This window comes from Sinocyclocheilus rhinocerous, unplaced genomic scaffold (genome assembly GCF_001515625.1).
Source record: "Sinocyclocheilus rhinocerous isolate Xijiao unplaced genomic scaffold, SAMN03320098_v1.1 scaffold463, whole genome shotgun sequence".
Taxonomy (NCBI): Eukaryota; Metazoa; Chordata; class Actinopteri; order Cypriniformes; family Cyprinidae; genus Sinocyclocheilus; species Sinocyclocheilus rhinocerous.
The window spans coordinates 154,379-165,098 of NW_015627535.1; the positions used below are offsets into that span (position 1 = coordinate 154,379).

Genomic DNA, 10,720 nt, shown 5'->3' on the forward strand with positions numbered 1-10,720 from the left:
TGGGGTCAACCAGATTTTTATTTTTATTTTTTTTTAATTGAGATGTATTTGTTTGTTTGTTTTTTCTTTTTATTGTAGTTCTAGGCCAGACCTGCAAAAACAGCTTTTATTGTCTGTTTTAAATGTGCAGAAAAATAAAAATCATGGGGTCTCTCTGACACGTGGGAGCTGGTTGAACAGGGAGACGCCATTAGCCCTTTCATACTCCCCACCCACTGAGATTTATACTGCAGTCAGGACACTCGGCTTAGCCAGTGTTACCTGTCCTATATAACACCAACATGATGAACGACTTCCCTACGAGAACAACCTCTGAGTATGAACACTTATGGCTGAGAGTGAAAGCGAATGAAACTTAATATCACGGCCTGAACGATAGCAGCTACAGATGACCAGCAATGCCATTAATAGCTCCTTCTCTTACTTTCTCTGCCGCATTTTATTGTTCTGCTAGTCTGTGCGGTTGCTGATTCAACCGGTGGATATTATCTATTTTAATATTATCAGCTTCACCCTAGGGGATGCCTAAAAATGTTTTAGAAACCTGAGAGGGATTGTAAATGAGTCTTTTCAAGTAATGAGCAGTATAGAGATGTTAATATAGATAAGGTGCTACTGATTAATGAGGAAATTGCATTTTAGATGGCCTCTGTGCGTGAGATAAATTGGACTTCTGGGTGTCTATAACTTTAATTCTGTGTGCAACAGTCTTATCCGCAAAGACACATTTCAGTTTGTGCTAAATGCTGCAGGCACTTCATATACGCTTGTGTCTGAGAGTCTGAAAACACACTGAAAATCTGAATAGTGTTTCATTTAAGCCTGGAAATAAACAAGGTTTTGCACATGAAAGCAAAGTTGCTTCTGCACTATTTCTAGTTCACTGATCAAATAAGAAAATTTGTGACAACGAACATGTGAAGAACTCTGTACAGATGCTACAATCCATTGAAACTCAAGATGATTATTTGCAAATCATGCTGGAGATCAGCAGGCTTTACAGCAGACTTCCAACTTCATATTGAAATTATGCTAATCATATAGAATATTATGTAAAGAAAAAGGGCAAAAATTGTACTCAATTTTAAAAAATGAATGCATTTCTAGTGGTCTCGGACTTTTGGACCCCATTGTACTGTACACTAAGTAATAGGCAAGCAATCTGGAATTGTGTCGTAAACAGGTGGTGATGCCATTGAAAAACCTTTCTTTTTAAGAGTGTACGGTTTTCAACATGCTTTGATCAGAGATTTCTCACATGCTATATAAGATCTGATAGCATACAAATTGGGACACAATGTTTGGTTATATATTTTTTCCAGGTTTTAGTAAAGACAGAAACATTGCTTATGTTAGAAACATGCGTTGCATCTATTTAGGGACACATGTCTGTCTGTCTTTCTTCATTTTCTTTTTTTCTTTCTAGCTTGGCAGTGTTTTGAGCAGAGGCAGTGTGGTCCTCACTCTTGGACACCGCAAATCTTCCAGACTTGAGGCCAGTCAGGAATGAGTTTATGATATCACACTGTGAAATCAAACATCTTTTTCTCTGCTCTGCAAACAGCCAGAGGACCTGTGAGTATAGTCAAAGAGTGATTCTGCCTCTACCACATTTGCATGCAAGAGCATTTATACTGCACCCTGATACAAGGTAAAGTACAACAAATATAGAATACTAATATAGCAACTTACACCAAATTTAAAGTGTAAATTTTACCAGTATATACACTACCATTACTACTACACTACCAACGTTTTTTTAAAGAAATTAATACTTTTATTCTGAAAGAATTCATTAAATTTATGAAAAGTGACAGTAAAGATATTTATAATTTTACAAAAGATTTCCATTTCAAATAAATGCTGTTCTTTTGAACTTTCTATTCATCAAAGAATCATGAAAATAATGTATCATGGTTTCTACAAGCATATTAAGCAGCACAACTGTTTTCAACATTGATGATACGGTAATAAGAACTGTTTCTTGAGCACCAACTCATTATATTAGAAGGATTTCTGAAGGGTCGTGGAGTAATGATGCTGAAAATTCAGCTTTGCATCACAGGAATAAATTACATTTTAAAATATATTCAAATAGAAAACCTATTTTAAATGGTAATAATACTTCACAATATTACAGTTTCTCCTGTGCTTTTAATTAAATAAATGCAGCCTTGGTGAACATAAGTGACTTTTTGAAAAAAAAATCCAAAATATGAAAAAAATCTTTCCAACCCCAAATCAAACCCACCACTTTGTTGATGCTATAGTGCCTTGTTCTACTAATTCAGCTACTTTAGTTTAATATATATGAAACTGAGTGTATGCAGAGTTTTCTGTATTGTTGTTTTTTTCTTTCTAATCTAATATGTTTCTCATACGTGGTAGAACTTTCTCAAGAAGATGATAAAAACCTGCATTGACCACATTTGTAAGAATCTGTCTATCTGTTGTGCCACTTATAAACTTAAAACCTATAACTACATTCTTGAACTTCTATAAGTCCGTTGTTATATTAACTATATTAGAATTTAAACTGAAATCTCTGCTTTCAACAGGAACCAGCTGTCCCCTTTGTCCTCTAGATGCTGCGAGGCACTTTGAGCGTGTCCATCTGGAGAAACCTGCTGAGTTCACACGCTTTGATGCTATAACATAAACCTTTAGCCCCTGAATAAGCTGTCAACACTATGAGAGCGGGGGAACACATAAAGAGAGAGATGGAAAAGACATAGAAGAGAAAGATGTCTGATGATGTGAAGTGAAAAGGAAGCAGGCGTTTCTAAATAAGAGCTACTTACCAAAATCTTTTTTGCAGTATTTTTTCATGGTAACCTTCATCTTGCCCTTGGGAGTCTTACAGTGGGAGTCACAGTCTGAAGAAGATAACAGACAGAAAACTAGTGAAACACAGGTAAAAGCTGTGTGAAACAACTAAATGAGTTGTCAGATGTGGATGAGGAAAACATGAGGAGGCATTTTTGAACATCTTTGGTGCTTTATTCTATACGTTTTTGAAATGGAACAGTTTATTGAACCTTTACAGAAAACAATTGTTAAAAATCTCAACAAAAAATTTTGCATATGCATTTTTTGTTGAGACATCAAGTTTAAAGTATGATTTAAGACAATATGGAGGTCATACTCAAGGATTCATATATATATATATATATATATATATATATATATATATATACTGTATATATACATATATGTGTGTGTGTGTGTGTGTGTATGTGTATATATACACGCACATACACATACAATTTGGTGCAGCTGCTGATATTTATATGTTCAAAAAGTAAGATGAAATTCTGATTGCTTGTAAATCAATAGCAGACTACTTAAATTAAATGCATAGAAATATCAGTTGCTTTTATGTTCAAAGCGCTATAGTTTTTATTGTGGGGCAAAATATATAATTTAATGCAACAATTAAAAAGTTATTCTCACGTATTCTTTAAGAAAACATTAAAGATATCACAGCTAAAAGACATGTGAACCACAACCAGAAGGGGGACGTTTTTAGAACGATACTAAAAGATATTTTACTTGCTAAAAAAGTATAAGTCGTCAATCAGATGACAGAAGGCATGTAGTAGATTGTGAACAACAGGTTTTTCAGCAAAGTTTTGATCATGTTGATCATTTAGAGGCCTTAGAAATTCGGGTATCAAATATGCTACAGTAGGATTTATTGGGTTATTGAAAATAACAAAGTGGCACAAATGTATGAATATCATTGCGATAGATAACAAAATATCAAACCAAATGACACTTAAACAATCAATGTCCCATTTATGTAGGGAATTCTGGGACTAACTGTGTAAAAGTAACTACAAAAAGCATCATTTGTTTGCAGATGCCACTTGTTTTGTATTACATATTGTCTAATGCAATAACATAGACGCACTTTTGAGTGTCCAGATGATTCTGGGGCCGCTGCATCATTCACACATTTAAAGAGAGTTACGTTGGACCTAATTAAGACTTAATGGCTATTTAATCGTTTAATCTTTTCTTCACTTAACCCAGTCATTTTCTCACCCTAATTATCAGCGCCTCCCCATATACCCCCACTTACTCAACGATGTCAGGGCAGGGGGTTCACAGGTCATTTAAACTTCATTCAGACACAGAACACCCCTGTCACAATGCCCACAAAAGCGAATCCTCATTTAAACACAGCTTTCCACATATAAACCTCAGGGATGGCGTCCAGCGCGCTATGATTTATAGCTCTAGCGCTCAGCGGATCTATTCGACACCGCCATGGAGATTTGAACCCCACATTGAGGCCTGGCCGATGGAGTCACTTCAACGCCAGCCACCTTTTGGACCCAAACCAGAGCGTTGGCTCGGTTCTCCTGACGCAAACCGAAACCCGAGAGTCTCTCGTCGCAGCTACTTTACATAGCGTAATAAATTTGAGATTTCTGGCTGACTGGAAGAGATGGGAGCGAGAAGACCTTTCAGCTTTCGCTTGAATATGGACAAACTTCATTATTTTCTTCGGCCCTCTGTCCAATCCACCCTTTTCATGTCCCTTTATTTTCCGTCTGAATGAGGTTACCTGGGCAACGGCGAAGCAGGAAAGAACCACCAACCCGAATTTAAAAAAAAAACGTTTGAAGGGGGAAAGTAAAAGGGGGGTTGAGGGCTAGAAGAGCGAGATGTCTGGCAGCTTTGGGGGGTGGTGCGCAGAATTAGGATGTGAAGGACCGTGGGGGGAGAACTGGAGGCAGGGAGTGAGAAAAAGTGCGGCGAAGGGAGTGGCGTCCCAGAAAAGTAAATGATTCTAGCGAGTCCATATCAGCCACGCCTGATTTCCATGTAAATGCATGAACGGAGGACGGGGTAGCTTTTGTGTGGCGACGGCCCTTGTCCCCCTTGTCCCCAAGGCTGGGCTGCCATTAGGCAAGCGGTACAATGCCTGACGCTGCCCATTACACCCACGTCCCCTCCATAATGGACGTCCCCTGTGGAGGGACAAATGTCTGCTTAATAGAGTCCCTCAAGCACAACTGTGCTGCTCCGCTGGGGAGCCACACTGGAGAGTCCTCACAGTAAACTACAGCAGGACAGGTAAACAGAGTAAGAAAAGAGGTTAAACTTACTATTACATAGGTTTTGGCCCCTTTTTAAATTAATATGTTTAATCATAAATTCATCATGTAAATATTAATATTTCTATCTACCGTTCAAACTTTTGAATATATTCTATCTGCTGTTCAAAAGTTTGCAGCCAGAATGTTTTTGAAAGTAGTCTCAAGGTTGCATTTATTATCTGATCAAAAATACAGTAAAATCAGTATTTTTGAACAGTAATATTGTGGAAAATTATTACAGTTTCTGTTTTCTATTCATATAGATTTTACATTTGTTCCAGTGATGGCCAATGTTCAAAACATTTGTTTTGTGGTTTAATATTTGTGTGGAAACCATGATCAATTGACTTTTTTAAGGATTAAAATTTTTTAATCTTTTTAAAAGATTTATTTTTTATTTTTTAAGGACAAGAAAGTTTGAAATAATATCATTTATTCGAAATAGAAACATTATAAATTATTTACTGTAATTTTTGATCAATTTAATGCATCCTTGATGAATAAAAGTATTAATTTCGTTTTAAAAAATCTTACTGACCACAAACTTTTGAATAGTAGTGTATATCATTTACAATATAGTGATGTTTCATGTTTTGTACTGTCATTCTCTCATTAAATTTCTTTGAAATTGTCCTTTAGCTATGAAATCTTTAATGTTTTTATAAAGTATATGTAAGAATAGCTTTTATATTGTTAGTGATATATTTCAAAATTAACACCTACTGGTCTAAATCATCTTAGGTTTACTTGATTATCCATACAGTACATAATTTTTGGAGAAAAATCAAGTTAAAATGCGAGTATCAAATATGATACAACAGGCTTTTGAGAAATGTTTATTTGTTCATCTCTCAATCATCATTGTTGCAGTAAATTATATATTTTAATGCAACAATGATAAAAACTACAGCACTTTGAACATAAAACTTTAAATATCATACTAAGGCGTATTATTGGGAGATACAGAGTGACAACTGATATTTCTATGCAGGTCTGAATGAAAATTATAATAATTTAATTTAATTTAATTAAAATTGTACCATTGAAACTATATATATTGTGAAAATTACTGTAGAAATCATCTTGAAATAAATAAAAACAGGCTGCTAAAAATACCAAGCTGGCTGTATTTATACTTAATATTTTTATCAGCCAATTTAACTTTTCAATTACCTATATTTATATTTCGATTTGTATGTGAAATTTAACATATGTACAAAGTGTAACGGAAAACAGTGGACACAATACACGCCAGACCCAAAATCACATCTCCCACATAAGTGCCACAGATGGGATATTAAATTATTGATTAATAATAATTATTATTGAAACAAAACTGGGACCAGTTTGTTGCAGACAAGATTAGAACCAGCATGTCACACTGACCACCACAACTCAACGTGTCTGTTGCATGTGCGCTAACCAGGGAAATGTAACTGCTCTTAGTGAAACATCTCAGAGCTGAAATAAGCCAGAAAGCCTTTAGCTGCTGAGTTTGGCTCCATGGGACGACTGCACGTCACAGGCGTTACTCCCACAGCGCAGACAGTGATCGGGCAGCTTGGGTAATTGAGTATGAATGAAAGTACAAGGGTGTGTTCTCCCTCACGGTACAGCGCTGCGGGAGTGTGACGGGAAAGCAAACGCATTCAAATGAAGCATGTAATCAGATTAGGGTCCCAGCCAGTTTGGATGGTGACTGAGACAGAGCGTGTAGAGAAGGAGAGCCATGGCACATGTTGACATCCTCACGATTAAGAAAACCTCACGCAGATCATACAAATCAAAGATCCACTGCTGCATTTTTATGGCTCTGTTTTGGCAATCTAAGGCATGCTGTAAAGTCAGCACCCTGATGGGGTTTATTGTGTAATATTGACACACATGACAAATAAATATATAAATGGACATGAAATATTGATTAGATTTGTTTTGGCATGAAATGAGAGACAAACTCATTTGAAGACAGATTAATATATTATTATTAATATTTAATATAATTAAAGTTATTCATATATTTAAAATTATTTAGAATTTAGGTAATTATATTCCAATTTATTCCTTTTCTTTACGTATTACACTTATATATGTTTGTTTGTGTGTGTGTGTGTGTGTGTGTGTACTGTATATATATATATATATATATTTTTTGTAATTCTTGTCATTTTTATAATATAATTAATTTTAAAAGTTAATTATATATAAATGTTATGAAAGCATGTTTCCACCATTAAGAAATTGTTAATTGTGAGAAAACTTAAAAATATATTATTAATATATTATATTAAGATAGTATTTATTATTATTATTATTATTATTATTATTATTACTTTTTGTAATTCTTGTCATTTTTATAATATAATTAATTTTAAAAGTTAATTATATATAAATGTTATGAAAGCATGTTTCCACCATTAAGAAATTGTTAATTGTGAGAAAACTTAAAAATATATTATTAATATATTATATTAAGATAGTATTTATTATTATTATTATTATTATTATTATTATACAATGTAGCAAACATTTGTTTCACTTAAATTTTTTAAGGTTCTTCTGAAATTCTGGGGTGCTATTTATTATTGTACTATTTATTTTCACACAGCATCAATATTTTGGTACATATTCATTCATGTCAGGTACATTTTAAATTCTAGAACTTCTATCATTAATTATGAAGCATTGGTTTAGTACAGATAAGTTTTTGGACTAATTTTGCTTTTTTTTTAAAGATATTTTGCTTTTACAAGGAATTTTCTAGAAGTTTCTGTAACATTCTGTAATATTCTAGTGCTTTCTGGAGCTTGTATAAGTTGTCAACATATTCTTTTAGATTTCATGAGAACTGTTCATGATACACAAAAAGTAACGTGATTTTTGTATTCAGCATGTCAAACTTCATAAAGAAACGTTAAAAATAAAGGTGAAACAAAACTTTTATAAAAAATTGTTTCACTGTGTTATTATTATCAACATTTTGCAGTTCCCATTTAGGTATTGCATAGAAAGTTTGAATCAAAGCATAAAAATCACAAACAATAAACACAAATTTGTGTTTGGAGTATCTTCCCATATAGAGCTACAAATGCCTTAAGTAAGTGAATTTGAAAGTATTTTTACTGGTTTTATTTGCTTTCCTGAACTCACCTGTGGGCTCTTCTGAACTGCTGTAGGTGGCTGTGGGTGCAGCAACAGGAATCTCTGCAACAAACAGTCAAGAACAAACAATCAAAACCTCATGCCAGAAGTCGTTTCTAGCCATAGCTGCTTCCAATAAACACATTTTGCCTAATATTTTAACTTACATTTGTTTTTTTAAGATAAGGTTTATTAGACATATCAGGTTTATCAGACATATCACTGATGAGGTGAAGATGTGGCGGTGTCTAATTTTAATGGGTTTCCTGTCTAAAGCCCCTTCTTCCTTCTTTGAAGCGCTCTGCTGTCAGATATACACCGATGGGGGTTCGAGGCTTGTTAAAATGTGCAGTTGGCAAAAAGTGTGATGTCGCAAAAATTTAATATCAGGCTATTAAAACAAAAGCACGTTATATCACAAAATATATGAGAAAACAAATATTTTCCACTCAATTGCTGGGGCTCCCTCTTTCTCTCCAGGTTTAACAGCACATTTGTTACCAACCCTGAGAAATTAGGGGAAATCTAGTTTCTCGGGGATCGGGAGTTTCATTTGTCTACGTGAATTCTTGCCAAGTAAATCTGAATGGCTTCGTGTCTACAGTCGCTTTTGTCAGCGGTCCAGATAAATCTTTATTTCGATGTCATCAGTTACTGCATAATAGAAGTGGTTCACATTAATAGGCGCGCATTGTATTGCGCTCCCAGCGAGTATCTTATCGAGAAATGCCAGCTGCTGTGTGGGCCTGTCCTTAATCGCCACAGAGACCGTCTGCTGCCTTGTTGATACTGCCAATAAACATATCACCCATCATGCCCCTGGAGCAGGCTGTGAGATTTATGAATTGAAAGGCCGTCAGCGAGGTTCAGGGCACACTAGGTCATGTCAGCCAGGGCTTTATGGTCTGTTTGACTTAGCGGAGGGCAATCAGCAAATGTCCATCCAAGGAAATAATGGAACGGGGGACCAATACGGAAATTAAATGGGCCGGGGCCATGAAATCATGAATAATAATAGTTGTTAATGCAGAATTTCTTTGGAGTATTATTATTGATGTCTCTGTGGGTGGTAATGGGACAACAAGTCATGTTGGGCCACCTCATTCAGTCCAAGAATAATTTTTGAATAATAGATTATTATTTGTGTTTTTATAACAACCATTTTGTGTCATTGTGTTATTTATTTATAGGTCACCCTCATTTTTCAAGAGGTAGAAGAGATGCAATAAAATTGAAGGTAATTCAGTGTGATTTAGCACTGTTTTGCCACTAATTTGTTTGAAAATAGCTACATATATAGTTATGATTAAGTGTTTTTTATTATTATTTTTCATGTTATTCACAATTATTGTTCAATTGCATAGTAGGAGGTGTACAATTGATCTTAAGTTATGGTGCGTTCAAGTCATGTCGGATAGATCGAATTTACGAGTTGAACGCACATGAACGCCACCACAAAGTCGTTATTACGAGTGGGAAACTCGAATTTTCTTTAAGCCCCGAGTTTCCGAGTTTCCGAGTTGGGGGCGTGTCAATGAGAAACATGGCGGAATCGATGGATGCAACGTCTGTAGTTGACGGTAAATTTTTGTTTAAATTGATAGTTTAGTTGTCCTATAAACTTAAATTGGTCATGTTCTTGTTACGAAGCTGAATTCCAAGTAAAAAAATGCAGACCCTGTTGTATTTTCTTGTAATTTATTAAAAGACGGTACACCGCCATCTTGTGCCGACTAAACTGACTTGAACGCACCTGACGTCGTAATTACGACTTGTCAACTCGTAAGTACGAACATCCCAGGAGGACTTGAATGCAGCATTACTCTCATATATAGTAATAAATAGATAAAATACACTTACTAGTTTTTAACCACAACCAAAACATATGAAGCTATTAAAGTTGAACAGATTTACTTAGGTTGACAAAGGATTATCGTAGTTACCCAAATTAGGACATAAAATCTTGATTTTGCTTGTAATTATAGTGGATTAACAGTAGTGGTTAAACTTTCAATAAGTCTTTTTATCAAGCAATTTTCCGTAAAATGGTGTCTTTGCAAATATTGTATATTAATGCAGGCTTTCTTATTTCTGGTTGATTTTAATTTAAAGGAACACTCCACTATTTTTGAAAATAGGCTCATTTTCCAACTCCCCTAGAGTTAAACAGTTGAGTTTTACCGTTTTTGAATCCATTCAGCCGATCTCCGGGTCTGGCGGTAGCACTTTTAGCTGTAGCTTAGCATAGATCATTGAATCTGATTAGACCGTTAGCATCTCGCTCAAAAATGACCAAAGAGTTTCGATATTCGAGCGCCTGAAAATAGGCTGAACTCTGTCGACATAACCAACGTGACCACCTGCTTGCACAGGGAGCGTGCTGGGGACTATTTTCAGGCGCTGCATCTAGCAAAGAGCGCTGCTGCACCCACGGTACGGCAGCAATGTTCCTTGATTATTACGCCGGAATGAGA

The 10,720-nt window shown here is 35.2% G+C and overlaps 1 protein-coding gene across 1 annotated transcript in view; it reads right to left on the reverse strand.

Moving 5' to 3' along the window:
* LOC107728387 (netrin-1-like) overlaps window positions 1-10,720 on the reverse strand; it is a 68,910-nt gene that overhangs the window by 12,874 nt on the left and 45,316 nt on the right. Inside the window, exons 5-6 of the mRNA XM_016538534.1 lie at window positions 8,256-8,309; window positions 2,802-2,876 (exon numbers count right to left, since the gene is read on the reverse strand). Coding sequence (XP_016394020.1) covers window positions 2,802-2,876; window positions 8,256-8,309 — 129 coding nt within the window. The remainder of the gene's footprint in view (window positions 1-2,801; window positions 2,877-8,255; window positions 8,310-10,720) is intronic.